This window comes from Natrix helvetica, assembly GCF_964273705.1.
Source record: "Natrix helvetica genome assembly, chromosome: 2".
In the NCBI taxonomy this organism is placed as follows: Eukaryota; Metazoa; Chordata; class Lepidosauria; order Squamata; family Natricidae; genus Natrix; species Natrix helvetica.
This window is the reverse complement of record NC_138552.1, coordinates 294,794,858-294,821,406: the sequence shown is the minus strand read 5'-3', so window position 1 is coordinate 294,821,406 and position 26,549 is coordinate 294,794,858. Positions and strand designations below refer to the sequence as shown.

General features: G+C 44.6%; 1 protein-coding gene across 1 annotated transcript in view; it reads left to right on the top strand.

The window, feature by feature from the left end:
- Positions 1-26,549, top strand: part of ULK2 (unc-51 like autophagy activating kinase 2) — a 149,678-nt gene that overhangs the window by 14,404 nt on the left and 108,725 nt on the right. The window contains exon 4 of the mRNA XM_081945398.1: positions 24,806-24,838. Within this exon, the coding sequence (XP_081801524.1) occupies positions 24,806-24,838 (33 nt within the window). The remainder of the gene's footprint in view (positions 1-24,805; positions 24,839-26,549) is intronic.

Here is a 26,549-nt window from a genome sequence, read left to right as displayed (position 1 = left end):
GGAAGTCTTTAAGAAGATGTTGGATAGCCATTTGTCTGGAACGGTATAGGGTTTCCTGCCTAGGCAGGGGGTTGGACTAGAAGTCCACCAAGGTCCCTTCCAGCTCTGCTATTGTATTATTGTATTGTAAATTAAGCTAGGGTGGGGATGGGGGTGGGTGGGTGGAGCTGCCCTACCTTCTGACAGTTGCCACTAGGCCTCACACCCCCCAACACCTTCCAGGCCGGCGAGGCTTTCCTGGAGGCCTCTGCAGCCGATAACGGAGCTGCAGATCGATCCAAGAGCTCTATTATCGGCTGCAGAGGCCTTCAGGAAAGCCTCGCCAGCCGCAGAAGAGACTCTGGCAGTCAAAAGGAGTCCGGGCAAGTGAGATGAATCAATGGAAAACATTTCCCGACCTCCCCACCCTGAAAATAAGACCTGATGCCTTTTTTGTTGGCAAAAAAAAAAATACAAGACAGGGTCTTATTTTGGGGGAAACACGGGTGATTTATCAACAGCAGAGATTCACTTGACAAGACAGGTTATAGAATGTGGGGAAATTCGTTTAGCCAGTGTCTCACACCATAACAGAAAGTTGCTGCTCAATTGTGGTCGTAAGTCGAGGACTGGCCGTGTATCCTTCAGCGGTCAACTTAACGAGACCGAAGTTCCAATTGCATGCAAAATTGGCCAATTCGAGCCTTGTGGCTTTTATGGCCCTTTAAAAAGGCTGGTGAAATTGAAAAATAAAATTTAAGCAGTCACGCCCTGCTTCGCTTCGTGGGTTTTGTCCTCCCTCTCTCTGCCTCGCACCCTCAGCGCCTCTGCTTCCCTTCCTTCAAGGTGAAAAGATGATTAGCCTCATCTGCTTGAGGCCACGTAACGTGCTTCTTAAGAGGCGGTGAACGGCGTCTCCCGGCAATGCTTGGATGCCGTCATATTTATGAAATCACAGGTTTATCCCGTGGCAGGCAAATTGCTTTCCCCTGGTGTTGTTTTGTGTATGTGTGAGCAAATTGCCTTCCCCTGTTTGTGTGTGTGTGTGTGAGCAAATTGCCTTCTCCTGTTTTTCTGGCGTGCGTCCTTTCGAACGGGTTTTTTAATAGATTAACAGAGTTGGAAGGTACCTTGTAGGTCATCTAGTCCAGCCCCCCCTGACCCTACACCAGGGGTGTTAAACTCAATTTCATTGATGGCCACATCAGGGGTGTGTTTGACCTCTGGGGGGGGGGGGGCATGCTGACTGGATGGGAGTGGCCAACTGAGTGCTTGATGCCACTCCCCAAACTGATGGCATGTTTCGCATTGGGTAGACCAGGATCGCCCCATGGGCTGGTTCTGACTACATTGGGGCCAGATCCGGCCCGTGGGCCTTACATTTGATGCCCCTGCCCTACACCACTTCTGACAGATGACAGTCCAGCCTCTAATTGAAAGCCTCCAGTCATGAAGCTCCCACAAATTCTGGTGGCAAGTTGTTCCACCGGTTCATTGTTCTCCCTGTCAGAAAATCCCTCCTTATTTCCAGGTTGAATCTCTCCTTGATCAGTTTCCATCCCTTATTCCTTCTCTGGCCTTCGGGTGCTTTGGAAAATAGCTTGACCACCTTCCTCTCTGCAGAAGTCTTTTTTTTTTTTTTTTACTTCTCATCCAAGAATCTTTTTCAGTGAAGAACTGAAGAAGCCTCTTGTATGAGAAGCAAAACGTTTTCAAAGAGAAAAAAAACCCCAAGAAAGTGCAGTTGTCTTCTGGAAAAAGCATCTTTGGGGGACAACCGTGACCTGGATGATTGAGAATCTCTTCATATTGTTAATTATTTTTAGAGTCCATTACACTTATTGTTTTCCTCCTATACACATTTACATATATATTGAAAGATGTAATCCTTCCTTTATTGAGTATCTTGCTTGTATCTAGCCTCGGGCATCTAATAATTAAATTTGAATTTGATTTCCCACTGCTTAAAAGTCTAGAGATTCTCCGTCATCCGGGTTGTGATTGTCCCAAAGGTGCTTTTTTCAGGGGGCAACTGGTGTTTTGTTTTTTTCTTTTTGCTTCTCATCCAAGAAGCTTCTTCAGCTCTGACTGGAAGGTGGAGAATGGAAGGATTGATACTCCTTGCAGACAGCTGGTCATTTGCATCCTTTTAGAGGGTCGTTGAGGACACTTGGAGATTTCTCTGTGTCCTCGGGGTCACCTGAGTGGTGCAATATTGTTCCTGTAGTCTGTAATTTTTCCCTCTGGAAATCCATTCCTTGTCGTAGCAATTTATTGTGGTTATCTTCTTTTATTGTAAAACACTTTGCCGATAATCATATACCCAAATACTTAATTTTCTTGGCCCTCGAAATTTCCAGTTTCCTCCTCCAGTTCTTCATTTTGACTTTTGGTTAAATTCTTAGTTAAAATTGTAGTTTTCTCTGTATTTATTTTAAGCCCTGCCACTTTACTGAATTGGTTTATGTCTCGTAATAATATTAGTCCAGTTTCTAGGGGTTTCTCTATGATAAATGCAAGATCGTCTGCAAAGGCCTGGACTTTGTATTCCCGTGTTCTCATTTTCAATCCCTTTATGTCCTTATTCTGTCTAATTTGTAACATCAATGTCTCTATTGAGAGGATAAATAACAGGGGGGGGGGAATAGAGGGCATCCCTGCCTTACCTCTTTGGTTATGCTAAAACCTTCTGTTGCTTCCCCGTTTAGTATTATTTTTGCCCTCTGACTAGAATATATTGCTCTGATCATCCCTATAAATTTCCCTCCAAAGTTCATTACTTTCCTACTCCCACACCATTCAAAGGGTCTTCACCCCAAATTGTATAGTTAAAAGTCAGACTCCAAGTGCTTCAATGACCCTCTAAAAGGATGCAAATGACTAGCTGTCTGCAAGGAATATAAACCTTTCCATCCCCCACCATCCAGTCAGAGCTGAAGAAGCTTCTTGGATGAGAAGCAAAACGCCTTCAAAAGAAAAAAACAGAAAGTCCAGTTGCCTCCTGGAAAAAAAAAGCACCTTTGGGACATTTCCACTGCTTGAACTTGATTTCTAATTTTAGGATACCCCTCACATACTGGGAACAAGATGAGGCTGCTAATATGCTGGTCACTCAGTTCTCCCTCGATATTTCAGCAGCTGCTGGGTCTTTTATACCGACCCGGTAGTGAATTTGCTACTCATCCCACGTTTTTGGCCTGTTGAAAGAAATGCCCCATCTGGGTTCCATTCCAAGTGGGAAGAAAGACAACTGGAAAGATAGAGACTGCTTGGCAAGATGGTTTAATGGTGGACAGGACCACACGGTTTTAGATCCTGGGCAAAAGAGAAAAAAAAAGGGAGGAGATGCTGAGAGCACCTGCGTTTTATGCCCTCTCTGGGCTTTTGAATTTGAGCTTGTATTCTGATTGGTTGTCGGACTCCCGTGGCGCCATGCAGGGGTTTTTCTGTGTCCCAGGCTTGGTTGAACCTTGCTGGGTGATGTAATCTTCCCAGGCGCCATGCGGTGAGTTCTGTTGCTAGATGGGTCCTATGACTTTTGTGTTGTAGATAAGGTGGCCCAGGCCTTAATGGTCCATTAAGGGGTGTGTGTGTGAGAGTTTCTGCCTCCCCTTTTAGGGGAAATATTCTGCCTTTTTTTTATATTTCCTAAAAGATCTCATTTTCCTAATGTTGGAAGAAATGTCCTTCTGGGTTCAGTTCCACTGGAGACACGGAGGCTGCTTGGAAAGATGGTTTAATGGTGGACAGGACCACATGGCTTAAGCTCCTGTGCGGAAAAGGGGGACCAGATGCTTCCAGATGTTGGGTGAAGAAGAGAGAGCGAGATGCTGAAAGTCCCTGGTTTTATGCCCTCTCTGGCCTTTGATCTTGATCTTGCATTCTGATTGGTTGTCAGACTCCCATGGGGCCGTGCAAGGGCAGCACTCTAGGCTGTGCTTTGAGTCCAAGTTTGGTTGAGCATTGCTTCTTCCCAGGTGCCCTGTGGTGAGATGGGTAAAGGGTTAATACTACCGTGCCTTAATCCCATCACCCTGGAACTGGGGGGGATCTATGTTATGTAGAATAGACTCCCTCAGGCCTTTTAATGGCCCATTGACAAAGATGGGGGCTATTAAGAGTGAGAGTCTGTTTCCTACCTAAAAACATGTTTCTCCATTTTCTGATCCAGGGAAATATAATATATTCTTCCTTTTCAATATTTCCCAGGGTATTTAATTTTTCTAGGAGAGGGGTGGGTGCTAACTTCCTATAGGCCCCAACCTTGCCAGCTCAACTTTGTGTTTCTGGATGCAAATGCGTTCTTGCCTGCATCTATCTTTCCTTTCTGCATCTTCTCGGGGACTGTTTCCCCCCTGGGGAAAGTAAGGGCAGCAGTCCAATTTTTTTATTTTTTTTATTTTTATTTTTTTGCTCTTGAATCCCTTATTAGTTTTTCCTACCACCAGCATGTTGGAAGGAGGAAACTGCAATGCAACTGCAATGGGAGAGACACCGAATCTGCCCTGGAATCCAGATGAAATAATACTGCACCCCATCTGCATTTATTGTGGTTTGCGTGTCTGACCCTCCCTTCTCTCCCACCCCCCCTAAAAAAAAGCTGGAACCTCCATTCCTGAGGAATTGCTGCAATCTGCCTTTTAATTTTATTTATACATGCCTTCTCCCAAAAGATAGGATGTAAAACAACATGACTACCTAAGGGTGATTTGCTGTTTTCTGACACGGGGGCTGCTTATACAGAGGTAGTCTTCGATTTATGGCCAAAGTTGAGGCCAGAATTTTCATTGCTAAGCAAGGCAATTGTTAAGTGACTTTGGCCCAATGTTATTACCTTTTTTGCCATGGGGTTTAAGCAAATATAGAACATTAGAATTCCTTTCTTCCCGCCCTCCCTCCCTATTTCCTTCCTCCCTCCCTCCCTCCCTCTCTTCTTCCAGAATCATAGGACTAGAAGGGACCTCAGAGGTCTTCTAGTCCACTACTCAAGCAGGAGACGCTATATACCTTTTCAGACAAATGTCTGTCCAATCTCTTCTTAAAAACCTCCTCCAGTGATGGAGGACCGCAACTTCTGGTGGCAAGCGGTTCTACTGGTTTAATTGCTCTCACCGTTAGGGAATTTTTCCTTCACTGGAATTGTTAAGTGAATTACGTGGTTGCTAAGTGACTCTGAAACAAGATGACCCTATTGATTTTGCCTGTCGGAAACTGTCAGGGAAGGGATCACAGATGCTGAGCAGGTGACCTCAGATGACTCCAACCATTGTAAATATATGCTTGGTTGCCAAGCACCCCCAGTTTCGATCACTTGACTGCAGCAATGCTGCAACAATCACAAGTGCGAAGACTGGTCATAAGTCACTTTTTTCAGTGCTGTTGTAAATTGGAACGGTCGCTAAATGAACAGTTGTCAATCGAGGACTTACAACCCATTTATGAACCTCTCACGGCTGCTTCTGCTATTCTGGATGGCGTTTTCATCAGTGTGCAGTCTGCAATGTAGTAAGGTTCTACATTTAGGCAAGAAAAACAAAATGCACAGGTACAGTATAGGTGGTACCTTGCTCAGTAGTAGTAACTGTGAAAGGGATCTTGGAGTCCTAGTGGACAACCATTTAAATATGAGCCAGCCGTGGGCAGGAGCTGCCAAAAAAGCCAACACAGTTCTAGGCTGCATCAACAGAGGGATAGAATCAAGATCACGTGAAGTGTTAATACCACTTTACAAGGCCTTGGTAAGGCCACACTTGGAATACGGCATTCAGTTCTGGTCGCCACGATGTAGAAAAGATGTGGAGACTTTAGAAAGAGTGCAGAGAAGAGCAAGAAACAGGATTATGGGACTGGAGACTAAAACATGAAGAACGGTTGCAGGAACTGGGTATGTCTAGTATTTAATGAAAAGAAGGACCAGGGGAGACATAATAGCAGGCTTCCAGTATCTCAGGGGTTGCCACAAAGAAGAGGGAGTCAAGCTAGTCTCCAAAGCACCTGAGGGCAGAACAAGAAGCAATGGGTGGAAACTAATCAAGGAGGGAAGCAACCTAGGATAAATTTCCTGATAGAACAATTAACCCATGGAACAACTTGCCTCCAGAAGTTGTGAATGCCCCAACACTGGAAGTCTTTAAGAAGATGTTGGATAGCCATTTGTCTGAAACCGTATAGGGTTTCCTGCCTAGGCAGGGGGTTGGACTAGAAGACCTCTGAGATCCCTTCCGACTCTCTTATCCTGTTATTCATTCTTCTCAACTTCTTCTCAAAAATGCGTTTCCTCGCTTAGCACAGGGCTTTTCCTTCTTCCCCCAGTTTTGCATGAACTTCTAATAAGGAAGGAAGGACTGCCGTTTATTCTTTGGAAATGTGATTTGCCCCTGTCTCGTTCCCAGCTTGGCAAACATTTGCCGTGAAGCTTTTCCTGTTTGGTGACCATGCCAACAAGTGTTGGAGGTTTGGTCGGTCCTTCCAGCTCTTGACATAATTAATAGCTTTTTACAGGGGAAAGGATGTGTGCGAACGTCAGAGCTCTGAGCGCACGGGCGTGCAACGCCTGTATTTGTAATAAAATACGAGACTTGGCAGGTTGTTGGATGAATGTACAGTAGTATAAATCATTTGGTAATCACGCAGTCAACAAAAATAAGGCTGAATGGTTTTTTCCATGTTGAGATACTTACAACACGGGAGACTAATATTTATGACGTACCCCGCCCGCACTTATTTGTCGAGATTGGCAGCCATGGAAATAGAATAAATAAAAACAATAATGTCGTCTGCAAAGCAGAGGGGAATCTTTTAAGAGTCAAACCCCTCAAATTCTTTCCTCCTCCTTTTAAGAATTGCTGAACATCCACACTGGTCTTCTCTTCTCTCTTTGGCGTTTCCTGGGGTAGGAATAGGAGTACTAACTAAGAACTAAGCCTTTGTGTCTTGTTTTTCCAAATATCGTTTCTCATTCCAGTTTAGTTTCACTTTACCCCAGGGATTCTCAACCGTGGCAACTTTCTGATTGGTGGACTTCAGTTCCCAGAATTGCCCAGACAGCAAGCTGGCTGTCTCCACTTTCTCCAATTTGATGGCGGTTGTCTTCATATATAAAATAGAATAGGAATAGAATAGAATATGGAATTAGAAGAACAGAATAATAATAATAATAATAATAATCCAACGTTACCTTAACAGTTCCTAGGTCCCTGGTTAGGACTCGAGCTGTTAGGCTACCAACCAGCCCCAAAGGCTGTGAATCTCACCAAAGATTAACATAATCATCATCATCATCATCATCATCATCATCATCATCATCATCATCGCAATACCAGGTGATAGCAGGGTCGCCGAGAAGGAATATGAAAAAATCGCGAAATACCAGGACTTAAAAATTGAAATCCAACGATTATGGCACAAACCAGCAGTGGTAATTCCAGTGGTAATCGGCACACTGGGTGCTATTCCAAAAGCACTGGAATTACATTTAAAACAGTTAAAACTTGACAAAATCACCATCAGTCAAATGCAAAAAGCTGCACTGCTTGGATCTGCACGTATATTACGAAAATACGTTACGACGTCCTAGGCCCCTGGGTGGGGCCCGACTAGTAATCAATGCCAAATCCGGCGAATCAACTGGCCGCTGTGATACAATCGTATAATAATAATAATAATAATAATAATAATAATAATAATAATAATAATAATAATAATAATAATACAATATCCAGATTCAAATGTTAGTGGACAACAACTAGCAGATCAAAGGCGATTTATTATACGGAATAAAGTGTTTAGCGAAGTTGAACTTGAGGAAATTCAGGCAAATTGCAAAAAAACAACAACAACATCACAAGAGGAAATAAGTGATACTCATGACACAACTAAAGAAATCATGGGAGAACTCTCAGAGGAAGCTGCCGGAGAGGAAATAAAAACACTACCACCAGAACTAGTTACCATTGAACCAACTGATGAACCAACTCAAAAACAAAATGAACTGAAGGACAAGATCATGGAGCATTTTCTGGCTAGGGAGGAAAGGCAACGTTTACCATCATTAAAAACTGTCCCTAAGAAAATTTTGGGTCCTATCATGAAAATGGTTAATGCAGTGCTTTCAACAATTGAATCGGGATCCATCTTGGAAACAAATCAGTTAATGTACAGTGCAGCTGTAATAGTCACGAATGAACTAGGCATTAAAATCAAAGTACCTAATCACACAATGGAAAAAGCATCAAAGCCAAAGTGGAAAATCCGATTAGAACAAAAAGTCAAAAAATTAAGGGCAGATGCTAGCAACTTAAAGAACATGCATGAGCAACGGCTTAAAAACAGAAAAATCATAGATCAGCTAATCAGAAGATATAGATTGGATACAAGAAACATCAATGAAGCTGTAGAGATTGTAAAACAGCAGATAACAGCAACAGCTAGAAAAATTGAAAGATATGAGGCACGAATCATCCAGTATAAACAAAATCAACAATTTCGATCAGACCAACGGCGTTTTTATCAAAGTCTTAATGTGAATGGTGGCACCAAAAGTCAAAAACCAGAAAAGCAGGCCACAGCTGAATTCTGGAAAGAATTGTGGGGAAATGCAAAGGACTACAATAAGGAAGCAAAGTGGATACATGACTTTGAGGAAAGCATTGGTAACAAACAAATGCAAGTATTAGAAATAACAACTGAGATGGTCAAAAATCGAGTAAAAAAAGTAAAGAATTGGACATCACCTGGAAATGACCAATTACATGGTTTCTGGCTCAAATATCTGACCAGTTTACATGCAATGTTGGCCAGGCAACTGAATGAAATTTTACAAAATGGTCAAATTGATGAATGGTTGACAACTGGAAAAACATACTTGATTCAGAAAGATGCAACTAAAGGAACAATACCTGAAAACTACAGACCAATAACATGCTTGCCAACAACCTTTAAATTACTCACAGGCATTATTGCAGATAACATTATGGATTATTTGGAAACAAACAACATCTTGCCAGTAGAGCAAAAAGGCAACAAAAGAAGGAGTAGGGGCACAAAAGATCAGCTCCTAATTGATAAAATGATATTAGAAAATTGTAAGAAAAGAAAAACGAACTTGAATATGGTCTGGGTTGATTATAAAAAGGCATTCGACTCATTGCCACATAGTTGGATCATAAAATGCTTAGAAACAACTGGCATTAGTAAAAATATTACATCCTTCACTGAAAAGGCGATGAGAACTACGGAATGGTTAATATCAAGCGAGGAATTTTCCAGGGTGATTCACTTTCACCTCTTCTCTTCATCATCGCGATGATCCCACTATCAGTAATCTTTAAAAAAATGAAATTAGGCTACCAAACAGCCAAAGAAGCTGAAAAAAATTCACATTTATTATATATGGATGATTTGAAACTCTATGGAAAGTCAGAAATAGAAATCCAATCACTGACAAACACAGTCCGAGTATTCAGCACCGATATTTCAATGCAGTTTGGCATGGAAAAATGTGACACTGTATCCATAAAAAGGGGCAAAATCACTACATGTGAGGGAATTGAAATGCCCAATGGCCAACTAATTAAATGCAACGAAAATGAAGCCTACAAATACTTAGGCATTTTGCAGTTGGATAACATCAAACATGGACAAGTAAAAACTATTGTCACGAGAGAGTACACCAACAGAGTTAGGAAAATTTTGAAATCTAAATTAAATGGTGGAAATACAATCAAGGCCATATAATACCTGGGCAATACCAGTTATAAGATACACAGCTGGTATAGTTAACTGGACACAAGCTGATTTGGACATTTCGGACCGAAAAACCAGGAAACTAATGACAATGCACTACAGTTTACATCCACGTGGTGACACTGATAGACTATACCTGCCCCGAAAATCAGGTGGCAGAGGATTATTACAAGTGAAGCAAATAGTTGAAGAAGAAAAACATGCACTAGCTGATTATTTAAAAGAAAGTCAAGAACATCTATTAATCGAAGTAAAGAACAAAAATCTACTGAAGGCCCAACAGACGAAACAAGAATACAGAAAAGATGTGATAAAATCAAGAATGGAGAGTTTGCAGAACAAAGCATTGCATGGTCAATTTCTGGAAAAAATAAAAGATAAAGTGGACAGTGAAAAAACTTGGTTATGGTTAACAACAGGTACATTAAAGAAAGAAACAGAGTCACTAATCCTGGCTGCGCAAGAACAAGCTATCCGAACAAATGCCATTAAGGCCAAAATCGAAAAATCCTTTGATGATGCCAAATGCAGACTCTGCAAAGAAGTTGATGAAACTGTTGACCACATACTCAGCTGCTGTAAAAAAATCACGCAGACTGATTATAAATTGCAGCACAATTCAGTAGCACAAATGATCCACTGGAATTTGTGCAAAAATTATAATATTAAAACAACAACAAACTGGTGGGAACATAAGCCTGAAAAAGTCACCGAAAATCAGATGGTCAAGATCCTGTGGGATTTTCGTATACAAACAGACAAAATACTAGCGCATAACACACCAGACATCACACTGGTTGAGAAAAAGAAGGTTACAATCATAGACATCGCAATACCAGGTGATAGCAGGGTTGAGGAGAAGGAACATGAAAAAGTCGCGAAATACCAGGACTTAAAAATTGAAATCCAACGATTATGGCACAAACCAGCAGTGGTAATTCCAGTGGTAATCGGCACACTGGGTGCTATTCCAAAAGCACTGGAATTACATTTAAAACAGTTAAAACTTGACAAAATCACCATCAGTCAAATGCAAAAAGCTGCACTGCTTGGATCTGCACACATATTACGAAAATACGTTACGACGTCCTAGGCCCCTGGGTGGGGCCCAACTAGTAATCAATGCCAAATCCGGCAAATCAACTGGCCGCTGTGATACAGTCGTATAATAATAATAATAATAATAATAATAATAATAATAATAATAATAATAATAATAATAATAATAATAATAATAATAATAATAATAATGTTGGAAGGGACCTCGAGGTCTTCCAGTCCAACCCTGTGCTCAAGCAGGAGACCCTACACCGTTCCAGACAGATGGCTATCCAACATCTTCTTAAAGACTTCCAGTGTTGGGGCATTCACAACTTCTGGAGGCAACTTCTGTTCCACTGATTAATTGTTCTCACTGTCGGGAAGTTTCTCCTCAGTTCTAAGTTGCTTCTCTCCTTGATTAGTTTCCACCCATTGCTTCTTGTTGTACCCTCAGGTGCTTTGGAGAATAGTTGGACTCCCTCTTCTTTGTGGCAACCCCTGAGATATTGGAACAATGCTATCCTGTCTCCCCTAGTTCTTCTTTTCATCAGACTAGAGTGACATACTCTAGTGCCGACCAAAATCTTGATGCAGTACTCCAACTGTGATCTTACCACCACCCCATACTGTGTGTGTGTGTGTGTGTGTGTTGTGTTCAAAAATGCCACAAAAAGGCAACTGGGTAATAAAACAGACACTCATAGAAAATCTATCCTGGAAGAGAGGGATGGGGGTCCACCTATTTTCCAAAGGACCTGAGGGTAGAACAAGAGGCAATGGAGGGAAGCTAATCAAGGAAAGAAGCAACCTAGAACTAAGGAGAAACTTCCTGACAATTAATCAGTGGAACTACCGTACTTGCCTCCAGAAGTTGTGGATGTTCTGACACTGGAGATTTTAAAGAAGGACAACCATTTGTCTGAAGTGGTATAGGGACACTTGCTTGAGAAAGTGGTTGGACTAGAAGACCTCCAAGGTCCCTTCCAACTCTGTTATTCATTATTATAAAACTTTTAAAAAGTTCCTCCCCCATCAAGTTGTTTCCCCATTTAAATCCATTCATTTCTCATGGAGTTTTGTTTGCTCCTATTTGATCTCTCTTTTTTGAGGGTATTTCACAGTATCCTTGCTATAGTTTGAGAAATAGAGCATAGGAAATTAATCACTGCTTCTTTGCCCTCAGTCAAATATATGCTGTGGGTACTAGAACACAGAAGCACCAATTAATTTGAAAAACCAGTCCAGCAGTGTTTGTATTCCAGTGGACCATATCAATTTTCTACTTTTAATCCTGGCAAACTGGACTACAAAGCACCTTCCTTCTTCCTTGTTTCTTTTCCCCCTTTAATTATAAAGTTGACACCTGCAGCTCCCCAGGAAAAGAAATCATATTTCCTTCTGAATCTAAATAGGGGACATAATTCTTTCCCCCTCTTTCCTGTAAGAAGCTGCCTTTGAGGGCCCACGTCTCTGTGTCACTTCTGTCATTTTCTTCAGATTAATTAAATACCAGTAAACTCCCTTCTTGGGGAAAAGAAATTGGGACTTTGATGTTCTATATGTTGAGGGCAGCAAGATGACTCTTTGATTCCCACAATGGATAAGAGGGAATAGATCAGACATCCAGCCCTTGCTTATCAATACTATACAATAGCAGAGTGGGAAGGGACCTTGGAGGTCTTCTAGTCCAACCCCCTGTCTAGGCAAGAAACCCCTGTTTCAGACAAATAGCTATCCAACATCTTCTTAAAGACTTCCAGTGTTGGGGCATTCACAACTTCTGGAGGCAACTTCTGTTCCACTGATTAATTGTTCTAACTGTCAGGGAATTTCTCCTCAGTTCTAAGTTGCTTCTCTCCTTGATTAGTTTCCACCCATTGCTTCTTGTTCTACCCTCAGGTGCCTTGGAGAATAGTTTGACTCCCTCTTCTTTGGGGCAACCCCTGAGATATTGGAAGACTGCTATCATGTCTCTCTTAGTCCTTCTTTTCATTAAACTAGACATCCCCAGTTCCTGCAACCGTTCTTCATATGTTTTAGTCTCCAGTCCCCTAATCCTCTTTGTTGCTCTTCTCTGCACTCTTTCTAGAGTCTCCACATCTTTTTTACATCGTGGCGACCAGAACTGAATGCAGTATTCACCCAGCTGGCTTTCATGCTTAAGGTGGGACTAGAACTCACCATCTCCTGGTGATTGGCTCAAAGTCACCCAGCTGGCTTTCATGCTTAAGGCGGGACTAGAACTCACCATCTCCTGGTGATTGGCCCAGTCACCCAGCTGCCTTTCATGGTTAAGGCGGGGCTAGAACTCACCATCTCCTGGTGATTGGCCCAAAGTCACCCAGCTGGCTTTCATGCTTAAGGCGGGACTAGAACTCACCATCTCCTGGTGATTGGCCCAAAGTCACCCAGCTGGCTTTCATGCTTAAGGCGGGGCTAGAACTCACCATCTCCTGGTGATTGGCCCAGAGTCACTCAGCTGGCTTTCATCAAGAGGCACGATGTTCCAAAGGGCAGAGGCCACGGCAGAAAAGGCTCTTTTAATCTTGATCCCCTGACCATGGAAATGCTGCAATGGTCGTTAAGTGTGAAAAATGGTCGAGGACTTCCAGTAGTCACCCCAACAGACCTGGAGGGCACGAGATTCTAGAAAGATATTCTTCTGGATCCTGTAAAGCAGGGGTGTCCAAACTTGGCAACTTGCTCTGCTGGCTGGGGAATTCTGGGAGTTGAAGTCCACAAGTCTTAAAGTTGCCAAGTTTGGACACCCCTGCTGTAAAGAGTTACTTGAGAAGAAGACTGTTAAAAGTTATAGCACTGAAATACAGATAGTCCTTGACTTACAACGGTTCATTTAGTGACTGTTCAAAGTTACAACGGCATTGAAAAAATTGACATGACCATTTCTCACACTTACGATCATTGCAGCCTCCCCCTGGTCAAGTGAGCAAAGTTCAGATGCTAGGCAACTGGTTCACACTTACGACCATTGCTATGTCCCAAGATCATGTGATCCCCCTTTTGCGACCTTCTGACAAAAGTCAGTGGGGAAGCCGGATTAACCGAGTTACTAACATCACTTAACAAGCGTGGCAAGAAAAGTCGTAAAATAGGGCAAAACAAATCACTTAATGAATGTTTCACTTAACAGCAGAAGTTTTGGGGTTATTGTTATCGTAAGTCGAGGACTACCTGTAGTTTGAGATGCTCCTGTCTTAAACCCTGGGCATCTAATGTTAAAAGTCAGCTGCTCATCATAAGATGGACTGTAAGCCAGTCAAAAATCTGTATCTCTGTAAATATTGGCACATACCGTATTTTTCAGAGTATAAGATGCACTTTTTTGTCTCCCAAAATGGGATGAAAATGTCTGTACATCTTATAGACCAAATATTGCTGTAGTTCTGCCCACCTAGTGGCCATTTTTTTGCCTCCGCACGATCCGTTTTGGGTCCTTTTTATGGCCTATTTTCGGGCTGTTTTTGAGGGTTTTTCACCCCATTTTTGAGGCTTTCAACCTGTTTTTGAGAATTTTTTTAGCCCGTTTTTCAGGCTTTTTTTGGCTTATTTTCGGGGCTTTTTCCAGCCTATTTTTGAGGGGTTTTTCGGCTTGTTTTCCCCCCAAAAAACAGGCCGACAAAATCCTCAAAAACGGGCTGAAGAAAGCCTTGAAAAATGGCCAAAAAAAGCCTTAAAAATAGGTAGAAAAAAGGCTGGAAAAGACCTGATGAAAGACCCCCCCAAAAGGGGTGCGGAGGCCAAAAACCTTTTTTTCCCCTTCTTCTAAATTTAGGTACATCTTATAGTCAGGTGCTTCTTATAATCTGAAAAATACGGTAATAGCCAACTGCCCCCAAAGCGTTCCATTGGTCTTGCTAGAATAATGAGCCCAAGCCCCACTGGCCAGCTTGACCAACGGTGGGTTGATGGACAAAATAAATTGTCGTGACAGTGAACTCAATTTGAAAAAAAAGAGTCGAGGACAATTTGCAAGGTTGCAATTTTGAACAGTTGGCAATTCTCCCCCCCCCCCTTTTTTTTTTTTTGGCTCTCATCCTGGGAAAGCAGGAATTATGGGCTGCATTTATGCTTTAATAAAGGAAGGAAAGTGAGCAAAATAAATAAATAGCACACAGCACTTCTTGATAGCTGAAACAGGCAAAGCAGGATGGTGGGATGATTCCATGCTGTGGTCCTAGCTACCAGCTATGGCTTCGTTTCAGTCCCTCATCTTTAGAGGTGCCCACAATAATAAAAAAAGGTAAAGGTTTCCCTGCACTTATGTGCTAGTCGTTCCCGACTCTAGGGGGCGATGCTCACCTCCGTTTCAAAGCCGAAGGGCCAGCGCTGTCCGAAGACGTCTCCGTGGTCATGTGGCTGGCATTACTAAATGCTGAAGGCCCACAGAACGCTCTTCCCTTCCCACCAAAGGTGGTTCCTATTTTTCTACTTGCATGTTTTACGTGCTTTCGAACTGCTAGGTTGGCAGAAGCTGGGACAAGTAACGGGAGCTCACTCCCTTACGTGGTGCTAGGGATTCGAACTGCTGAAATGCCGACCTTCTGATCGACAAGCTCAGCATCTTAGCCACTGAGCCACCGCGTCCCTGCCCACAATAATACCAGGCAGCAAAATAAGAAACGTTGTCATCTATTCTCCAAGGCACCTGAGGGTAGAATAAGAAGCAATGGGTGGAAACTAATTAAGGAGAGAAGCAACTTAGAACTGAGGAGAAAATTCCTGACAGTGAGAACAATTAATCAGTGGAACAGAAGTTGCCTCCAGAAGTTGTGAATGCCCCAACACTGGAAGTCTTTAAGAAGATGCTGGATAGCCATTTGTCTGAAACAGTGTAGAGTTTCCTGCTTTAGCAGGGGGTTGGACTAGAATACCTCCAAGGTCCCTTCCAATCCTGCTATTGTATTGCATTGTATATTTTTGAATTGGGTGAATCAGTTAGTATCATACCAATGCAAGATTAGTATGGAAAGTTTGGTCTAGTGGTTAAGGCACCAGGTTACAAACCACAGATGGGGAGTTCTAGTCCTGACCTAAGTGTAAAAGCTGGTTGTTTATTTGGGGCCAATCACCAGGAGATGGCGAGTTCTAGTCCCACCTTAAGTAAAAGCTGGCTGGTTCACTTTGGGCCAATCACCAGGAGATGGAGAATCATAGTGCCACCTCAGGTGTAAAAATTGACTGGGTGTCTTTGAGCCAATCACCAGGAGACGGTGAGTTCTAGTTCTGCATTAAGTATAAAAGTTGACTGGGTGCCCTTGGACCAATCACCAGGAGATGGGAGTTATAGTCCCACCTTAGGTATCAAAACTAGCTGGTTGATTTTGGGCCAATCACCAGGAGATGGTGAGATATAGTTCCGCATTACCGTATTTTTCGGAGTATAAGACACACCTCAGTATAAGACGCACCAAGGTTTTGAAGAGGCAATTTTTTTTAAAAAAGTAGGTAGGTAGATAGCGGGATAGAGAGAGAGAGAGAGAAATAAAAAGAGAAATACAGTAGGTAGGGAGAGACAGAGAGTTAGGCAGGTAGATAAAGGGATAGGGAGAGAGAAATGCAGTAGATAGGTAGGAAAAGAGAGAGGGTAGGTTGGTAGGTAGAGGGATAGAGAGAGAGAAATACAGTAGATAGGTAGGGAGAGAGAGAGTAGGTAGGTACGCAGGTAGAGGGGGAGAGAGCGAGGGAAAGAGAGTAGGTAGGTAGATAGAGGGATAGAGAGAGAGAAAGAGAGAGAGAGACATACAGTAGGGAGGGAGGGAGAGAGAGAGAGTAGGTAGGTAGGTAGATGTTTCCAGGTGTATTTATCCATCTTTACCTTTACCTTTATTTTCGATTTTTATACCGCCCCCTCTCCCCAAAGGGACTCGGGGCGGTGTCCCTAAGCCTCCGTTTCTTCCACCTCTCGGGGTCTATAAACCCGTCATCAAGGCGGGCCCTTGCAAGCGTCAAGGGCCATGCCTGCGAGAGGGGGGTGTCCTGCAGGCGGAGCAGGTCAAGCCTCGAATAAATAATCTTCAGAATCTTAAAAACACGATGGGGTCAAGGTGTTATAGATGGTAAGTGGTAAATCCATGTGCTGGAGAAGGAAATTGCTAACAATCTGCAGCACCTAAGACTTTGTTTCTGCTGGCACAGCACTTGGTCAATCTAATTCTCATCAATCAGTTAAAGAGCTTTCTGAAAGGGGGGGGGGGTTGCACTCTGCAAACCTCCCCAAAACGGCTCGTTTTTTGCAAAAACCAGACCATTTTTTTTAAAGGCATGAATAGCCTTTGGGGGGGTTACTTATAAAGTAATGAAGCTGGGATAAAAAATAAATAAGATATGCTCTAGTAACAGGCAGTTACGAACGGTCTCCACATGTCAATCATCTTTGCATATTCATTGAAGCATCCACAAGTGAGGCAATTTTGGGTTGTTACGAATCCATCTGTGGCATTTAGCTTGGGCCAAAAAATACACCCAGTAGTTTTTGGCAAAGGAAAGTGTGAGAGATGCCACTGCTTTAGAACATGTTTTAACGTCCCGATTCTCAGGATTTGGGATTCAAAAATATTTTTAAGAACCGTGTTATATAAATATTCACTGCGGTTTTACTCTCTTCTGCTGCTGGGGGGGGGGGGAAATCCCTCTAAAACAAACTCACTCAGAGCAGATTGGTTCAGTAATAAACAGTTCCTCTTTTTGAAAACTGTTTAAAATCCTAACATGAAATTGGCCTTCAGAAGGGGAGCGGTGCAGGCAAAGTTCAGCCACCGATTGATTCTGAGCTGCAATAATTTTGACAAGCAGCTGAAATAAAAACCTAGTCCTTAGTAAGGCCACACCTGGAATCCTGCATTCACCCTACAAAAAAGTTGCTGAGACTTTGGAAAAAGCACCGAGAAGAGCAGCGAAGAGGATCAAAGGCCTGGAGAACAAAACACATGAAGAACGGCTGCAGGATTTGGGTTTGGTCAGTCTAGACCAGGGGTGTCCAAACTTGGGAACTTTAAGACTTGTGGACATCAACTCCTAGAATTCCCCAGCCAGCTATGCTGGCTGGGGAACCGTTGATCTCCAGACGTTGTGATGCGACATCACTGGAGGCTTTTAAGAAGAGACTGGATGGCCACTTGTCGGAAATGGTATAGGGGAAGGGTGCCAAACTCATGTCATCATGACGGTGCAACTTGATGTATCGCCACTTTTTCCCCCTTCGCTAAACCAGGTGCGTGTGACGCATCCAGCCCGCGGACAGGGAATTTTGACGGCCCTGGTATATAGGGCCTCCTGCTTGAGCAGGGGGTTGGATTAAAAGAGGGGTTCCCAACCTTTTCTATGCCCTGCACCCCAGAACGCTTCTGATATATTCTCTCTCCCCTTACAAAAGTCAATAATTATATGTATATAATTATGCATATATATATAGAAGAATAGAGTAGAATAGAGTAGCTTTATTGTCACTTTGAAAGCACACTTTCAAAGGTTCGCCTGGTGCACCAATTGCGTCCCCTATTGGACTGGAACGCCCTTCACACAGTCACCCATGCGCTTGTGATGTCCCGGCTAGACTACTGCAACGCTCTCTACATGGGGCTCCCCTTGAGATGCACCCGAAGGCTGCAGTTGGTTCAGAATGCGGCTGCGCGGGCAGTTTCGGGAGTCGTTAGATACTCCCACATAACACCTCTCCTGCGCGGGCTACACTGGCTGCCTGTGGCTTTTCGGGTGCGTTTCAAGGTGTTGATTATCATCTTCAAAGCGCTCCATGTCGCAGGGCCTAGCTATTTGCGGGATCGTATCCTGCCCCACACATCCCTTCGGCCGATTCGCTCACACAGAGAGGGACTCCTCCGGGTGCCGTCCACTAGGCTGTGCCAGCGGGCGACGCCCAGGGGAAGGGCCTTCTCTGTGATGGGCCTGACCCTCTGGAATGACCTTCCCCCTGACATTAGAACGACCACGGACCTCCGCTCCTTCCGCCAGAAGCTCAAAACCCACCTGTTTCAGCTAGCCGGCCTGGCCTAATTCCAGCTCTCCCACCTCAGTTTGTATTTTTAAATTTTACGGTTTGGTTTTTAATTTTTATAAACTTGTACAGGGGTCTGTTTAATCCGATTTTAATTATATTTATTATCGATTGTATGGTTTTAATTTGGTACCTGTACACCGCCCCGAGTCCCTTCGGGGAGAGGGGGCGGTCTAGAAGTCTAATAAACTAAACTAAACTAAACTAAACACTAATTGGCATACATTAAAATGAAATTTTGTTGCGTACAGCTCTCAAAAAACCACCCCCTCCAGTGTTCACTACATATAACATGATGAAATAAAGACAATACGAGTCTCCACTGAGTTAGTTGCTGGTCAGGTCACAGGCCTCCTCCTCCCTATAGTGTGTGGGATTTTCTAATGCCATTGGCTCCCTTTCAAAGTTTTTACTGCTGCCCCCATAGTAACAACGAATAGAGCATGGATGGCATCTTGAGGACACCTGTGTGGGAGGGCTGGTGTTGCTGTACAACTCCAGGCCTTTTTTGATGTTCTCTGGGTGGCCTCAGAGCTTTGAACTCTGGGTCTGCCTATAAGGCTTGGAATTGAGACCACCTCCTCCTCCTCCTCCTCCTCCTCCTCCTGCCCCTTCTTCTTTTTCTCACTTTGATCCCAACTGTTCGGGCTCTTTGTCTATCATTTATTATTTGCCTCTTCTGACTTATTTGTATAGGCTCTCCCGCTGGAGCAGTGGGTTGGACTACAAGACCTCTTAAGATCCCTTCCAGCTCTATTCTGATTGATACTGACTTTTCAGGCAGTTCAGGAGGCAGAGAAAGCACGCCAGTTTGGTCCAGTGTTTAAGGCACTAGGGTAGAGACCAGGAGACTGTGAGTTCTAATCCTGCTTTCGGGGTGAAAGCTGGCTGGGTGCTTTTGAGCCAGGTGCCAGGAGATGGTGATTCTTAGGGATAAAAGCTGGCTGGGTGCTTTTGAGCCAACCACCAGGAGATTGTGAGTTCTGGTTCTGCCTTAACTAGGAGACAGTGAGTTCTAGTCACGTGTTAGGCATGATAGCTCGCTGGGTGACTTTTGGCCATCCACTAGAGACTGTGAGTTCTAGTCCTGCTTTAGCCATGAAAGTTTGCTGGGTGACTTTGGACCATCGACTAGGAGACTGTGAGTTCTAGTCCTGCTTTAGCCATGAAAGTGGACTGGATGACTTTTGGCCATCCAACTAGGAGACTGTGAGTTCTAGTCCTGCATTAGCCATGAAAGTGGACTGGATGACTTTTGGCCATCCAACTAGGAGACTGAGTTCTAGTCCTGCTTTAGCCATGAAAGTTTGCTGGGTGACTTTGGACCATCGACTAGGAGCCTGTGAGTTCTAGTCCTGCTTTAGCCATGAAAGTGGACTGGATGACTTTTGGCCATCCAACTAGGAGACTGAGTTCTAGTCCTGCTTTAGCCATGAAAGTTTGCTGGATGACTTTTGGCCATCCAGCTAGGAGACTGTGAGTTCTAGTCCTGCTTTAGCCATGAAAGTGGACTGGATGACCTTTGGCCATCCAACTAGGAGACTGTGAGTTCTAGTCCTGCTTTAGCCATGAAAGTTTGCTGGGTGACTTTGGACCATCGACTAGGAGACTGTGAGTTCTAGTCCTGCTTTAGCCATGAAAGTTTGCTGGGTGACTTTGGACCATCGACTAGGAGCCTGTGAGTTCTAGTCCTGCTTTAGCCATGAAAGTTTGCTGGGTGACTTTGGGCCATCCAACTAGGAGCCTGTGAGTTCTAGTCCTGCCTTAGTTATGAAAGTGGACTGGATGACTTTTGGCCATCCAACTAGGAGACTGTGAGTTCTAGTCCTGCCTTAGTTATGAAAGCTGACCAAGTGACTATGGACCAATTGCACACTTAAGCCCAATCCATCTCACAGAATTATTGTTTTGAGGAAAATAGGAGAAAGGTATGCTGGATATGGCTTAATTTGAAGAAATAATCAATATAATATAGATAAATACATAAATGACATTCTCGGTCATAAGGGGACACTCCAAACTTGTAGTCCGGGCTGTTCCGGAAAGGGACTAGAGTGGGCTAAATGCTCTCATTTGGCCCTTCCTGTCATGAGCAGCTGAGATGGCTGGGCCTCCCATTTAGGTGACCCTTTTGAGCCTCACCCCAGGGAGCCCCACCACATTCCTTCCACACACACTGCATTTAACCACTGATCCTGTTCAACAACAACACCCACCCCCCCACCCCCCAGTGCATTGGCTGTATTGTTCTTTTGTCATCTGCCTTTACATGCATTTTGCTGGCCTCAGCTGCACACCTGCAGCGGCCTCCCTTCCCTGCCTTCTTTTCTCTGCTGAGTCTCCTCTATTTTTCTTTTCTTTTTTTTTAATAAAGGAGAGTAAAGCCAGAGGCCTCATTAGAAATGAAACTCGGGGGTTTGTATTCTCTTTACAGGGCTGTGCAGTGGCCGGGTATTATTCAGAGCCCTTACGTAAGCTGTTTCCCTTCTTTTAGAACTTGCCATTCAGATGATGCCTGGTTATTGAGCTCTTTGTTTCTCTCTTCTCTTTGGGACAGCAAGGTTTATTTTTAGAGAAATCTATGGGGCAGCTCCAGACAGGTCTATATATATATATATTTACCTACCTATTTACAATTAGCCAGAAGAATAGAATAGAATAGCAGAGTTGGAAGGGACCTTGGAGGTCTTCTAATCCAACCCCCTGCCTAGGCAGGAAACCCTATACCGTTTCAGACAAATGGCTACCCAACATCTTCTTAAAGACTTCCAGTGTTGGGGCATTCACAACTTCTGGAGGCAACTTCTGTTCCACTGATTAATTATTCTCACTGTCAGGAAATCTCTCCTAAGTTGCTTCTCTCCTTGATTAGTTTCCACTCATTGCTTCTTGTTCTAACCTCAGGTGTTTTGGAGAATAGGTGGACAGCTGTTAGGTAGGTTTTGCCACATTTTTACGGCCTTTCTTGCCACGGTTGTTAAGTGAATCGCTGCTTAGTTATTAAGCATGTGGCTTCCCCCATTGACTTTGCCTGTCAGACGGTCGCAAAAGGGGATCGCATGACCGCGGGGACACTGCAGGCATCATAAATGCGAATCAGTTGCCAAGCCTCTGAATTTTGATCACGCGACCACGGGGATGCTGCAACAGTCATAAGTGTGAAAAAACATGCTCGTAAGTCATTGTTTTAAAGTGCCGTTCTAATTTCAAACAGTCACTTAATGAATGGTTGTAAGTCGAGAACTACCTGTCTTAAAACCGTCACTCTGGAGCAGCCTGGCCAACAGTAAGGACAGCGGTCCAGAAATCTGTAGGGTACCTAAGTGAAGCATTTGGCAAACAGTAAATACCCTATTTTTCGGAGTATAAGACCTTATATAAGATTTTGATCACATGATTACAGGGATACTACAGACGTCGTAACTGTGAAAAGATGGTCGCAAGTCACTTTTTTCAGTGCCATTGTGACTTGGAATGGCCACTAAATGAACACACACACACACACACACACTATTGCCAAAAGTCTTCACTCACCCCTCCACATAATGCGACTCAGTTGTGAGCGAAGACGTTTGGCGATATAGTGTATGTATATATGTATGTATGTATATAAAATTTTATTTTATCTTAATACAAACAATCCATCTTCCATTAAACAATATGTTCTCTGGGTACAAATACCTTGTGCAATAACAATTAGGATTTACAACCATACTCATATTTATCTGCTCGTAACTTAATACTGATATACATAACATATCTGATACTATAACAATCCCCTTCTTAAATTATTTAATTCTATTAATATATTTTCTAGATTTCACTAATCTCCTTTCATTTCTAACTTTCGTATTTGTTCTCTAACCATCGGTAGAATAGTTCCCCTCGGCTACAATATTCGGTTTCCTCCTTCTCTTTAATTGCAAGTGTTCACCTATTCATTTCTGCACATTCGAATATTTTCCTAATCACAACTGTTGTAAGAGGAGGACAACCTGTACGGCTTGGAAATGGGCAGAAATGGCCTTCATCCTGCGGTGGATAGACAATGGCTTAAAACAGTGGTGGCAAACCTTTTGGGCACCAAAGCCCAGCTAACATTGCGCATGCACTCTCATTGGGATGGTGCTCTAGAAAAGCCGAACTTCCAGATTCTAGTGTGCATGCACGCCTGACGATCATCTGGCCGATGTGCGTGCACATGCTGATTCTTGGCACTGCCACGCGCACAAAGGTATCCTGCTCCTGAAAAGATGAACTTCCGGGTCCTAGCACACATGCCCCCCCCCTCCCGACAATCAGCTAGCCGGCGTGCATGCGCACATTGGTTTTCGGCAGTCCCACACGCACGAAGGACAGCTGATCGTCGCATGTGCGCCAGAAATCCGGAAGACAAACGGGGAAGTCTGTGAATGTGGAGCGACATGGCTTCGCGTGCCACTTTGGGCTTAAAATGATGATGAAATTCAGACTAGGACGTGTGAGGACACTTTTAAGTCCAACGGCTGTGTTTGCAAAGCGAGGGCCATGACTCGGTGACAAAGGATGTGTGTTTCCCTGCAAACAGCACACAGACACACACACTGGGAGGGTTTCCAGCTAAATTAAGAGTTGTGCCATTACTGGGGAAGCCCCAGTTGCCAGTGGGATTGCTGAAGGCCGTCCCAGTAGCCTTCCCAGGGCTGTTTACTCTTCATCAATAAGTAACTGGGAGGCAGGTGGTAGTACATAACAGCTACATGACCTCTCAAGGCCCCGGTGGGTTTTGATCCCTTATGTCAGGCCTGCAGCCATCTTTTCCTTTGGATCTTTGGCCTTCTATTCTTCTACTATGCTTTTTCTGTGGTGGGAAAATGGGAGGGAGGAATTGTACGGAGTTAGATGCTATGTAGCCATAACAAAATTCTTTCCAGAAAGCCAAGGTCATCCTTTGTTTCTGCACCTGACCGGAACTGGATGTGTAGAACTGCCAGCATGGCAGTGGGAGGTTGGACCATGTGATGGACTTGTGGGTGATGGACTTAAGGGGAGGGGGGGAATGCATTTGGGTTACGGTCTTGCAAAAAATTGACGTGAAATCCCCTTCAGTTACTCCAAAGTACCCTAGATCCAAAAAGCTGCAACCATCATGCCAGGTATAAAATTATATAGCAATAGCACTTAGATTTCTATACCGTTTCACAGGGCTTTTACAGCCCTCTCTAAGTGGTTTACAGAGTCAACTTATTTCCCCCAACAATCTGGGTCCTCATTTTACCCACCTCAGAAGGATGGGAGGATGAGTCGACCTTGAGCCGGTCAAGATCGAACTACCTGGCTGTGGACAGAATTTAACCTGCAGTACTGCCTTCTAACCCATGTGCCACCGTGGGAGGGAAGGAAGGAAGGAGAAAACAGAGGGAAAGGAAGGAGAAAAGAGAGAAAGAAACAGAAGGAAGGAGGGAGGGAAAGATGGAAAGGAAGGAAGGAGAAAAGGAAGAGAGAGAGGGAGGGAGAAATAGCAATAGCCCTTAGACTTATATACCGCTTCAAAGTGCTTTACATCCCTCTCTAAACAGTTTACAGCGTCAGCCTCTTGCCCCCAACAATCTGGGTCCTCATTTTACCCACCTCGGAAGGATGGAAGGCTGAGTCAACCTTGAGTAGATCAGGATCGAACCCCAGACCGTGGGCAGAGTCAGCCTGCAAATACAGCATTCTAACCACTGCGCCGCCACGCCTCCATATCAAATTATAATTGTTGCTTTGGTGGTTTGTAATCCAAAATCCGCATCCGTGTCTGTCTACCCTTGTCTTTTTAAAAGCTTTTTATTTGAAAGCTGAGCGTCGTGCCAACGCCGAAAATCCAAGTCGGTTCCTCCGAACAACACATTTCTGTCTTTTTGTGGTCAATGCCGTAAACATCTCCTGTATAGATCGATGGCGGGTGGGTGAAAGGGAATGATTTATTGTAAGAAAGGGTCCATTATTCTTGTTTAATGAGATGTTTCTTTTTTCCCTTTCTTTCAGGAAATGCCCAACTCCGTCTTTCTCGTAATGGAGGTATGTATATTTATGATATGAATTTCTTTGTGGCTAAATTTGAGTTGTTTCACCTCTTTGTTATCCAAAATTCCACGTACCCGCAGCGTCCCCCAAACCATCTACGGATCCCTGAATAGTTCTAAAATTAGTAGATATGTACAGTACCAAGGAAAATGGGACTGTGTATATCCACCCCAAAATACTGTTCATCCACAGCTGTGGTGGCTTGCTCTTACCGTCGCTACCGTCGCTAACGTTACACGGCTCACGGGGCCGCACGTCCTGTTTGTGCACACAGGCTGCGCACGCATTCGCAATCCACCGCCCCTGCGGCACCCAGCTGCTCGTCGGGGCTCGCGCAGGCTGTGCGCGCGTGCGCAATTGGCCAGTTGCTTTAAAAACAGGTATAGAAATGTGGGTGGGCCAAACGAGCCACCATACCAGTACCCTGTCAGCTGCTCCCAGCTACTACCAGACCGGGAGGAACCCATCACCGATCCACAGGTTTTAGGTTCCAATGCATGGTGTTATGTGATTTATGCTATAATACTGTGATGGCACATGTGGCACAAATGGCATGGGGAGCCCTCTCTGTGGGCATGCAGGCCGTCGCCCAGCTCAGTTCCACCGGGCATGCATGCGCACCTCCCGGCAGCCAGCTGATTTTCTGGTCTCTGCCGTGCATACGGGAGACACATGTGCATCAGTGGGAGGGAGTGCGGCTGAGCGTGCTGGGGCAGGGGTTCGGGTGCATACATAGGGGCAGTGGGGGGAGCACGGGGGGGTGCAGCCAGCTGATTTTCTGGTCTCTGCCGTGCATACGGGAGACACATGCGCATACGTGGGAGGGAGTAAGGTTGTATGTGCAGGCGCTGGGGGGGCGCATACATTGGGGGGGGAGCACAGGGGGGTGCGTCACTCCCCCGTGGCCCGTTTTTGGTCCCAAGAGGCTTCAGGGAGGCCTGCTAGGCCCAAAACAGGCTGTGGGGGGGGGTGTTCCCCCAGGTTGTTTTTGATCCCAGGAGGCTTCAGGGAAGCCTGCTAGGCCCAAAATGGGGGAGTTGCAGGGGGGAGTCTCAGTCATGCGAGGAGGGGGTCACACGCATGTGTGAGGGGAGCACAGGAGGGGGTCATGCGGTATGGGCAGGGGGGCAAGGCGCACTGCAGTGTGGGGCGTGGGCACACGAGGACAAAAATGTTAGCCATCACTGCTATCATATATGTGGGCAGGGGTGAAATACTACCGGTAGTAAAAAAAAATGCTACTGGTGGAGGCGAAGCGCATGATTTATAATCGCTAGAAATCCTGTTTTCTAGCTAATTAAATCGCGCAGCACAGGTGTCCCGTTCTCCCCGCTGTTCTACTTACCTTTGCAGACTCAGGAAAGGCTTCTTAATCCTCCTTTTCCAGCATTGCGCAGTAGCGCCTGTGGTGCACTTGCAACCCAGTGGTGGGATATGGCCGTACCGGTAGTGGTCAGGAGGCGCGGCCACCGTACTGGTATGGTGGCTTGTTTGGCCCGCCCGCGTTCCTTACCTCTTTTTAAGGCAACCGGGCCAATTGCGCATACGCACAGAGGGTGTGGCACCTGCACGACCTCCGACGAGCAGCTGGGTGTCACAGGGGCGGTGGGGTGCTTATGTGTGGGCAGCGCATGTCAGGCACATGCACGAATGGATCAAGAGCAGCATACCGGTAGCAAAGGTAAGAGCAACCCACCACTTACGC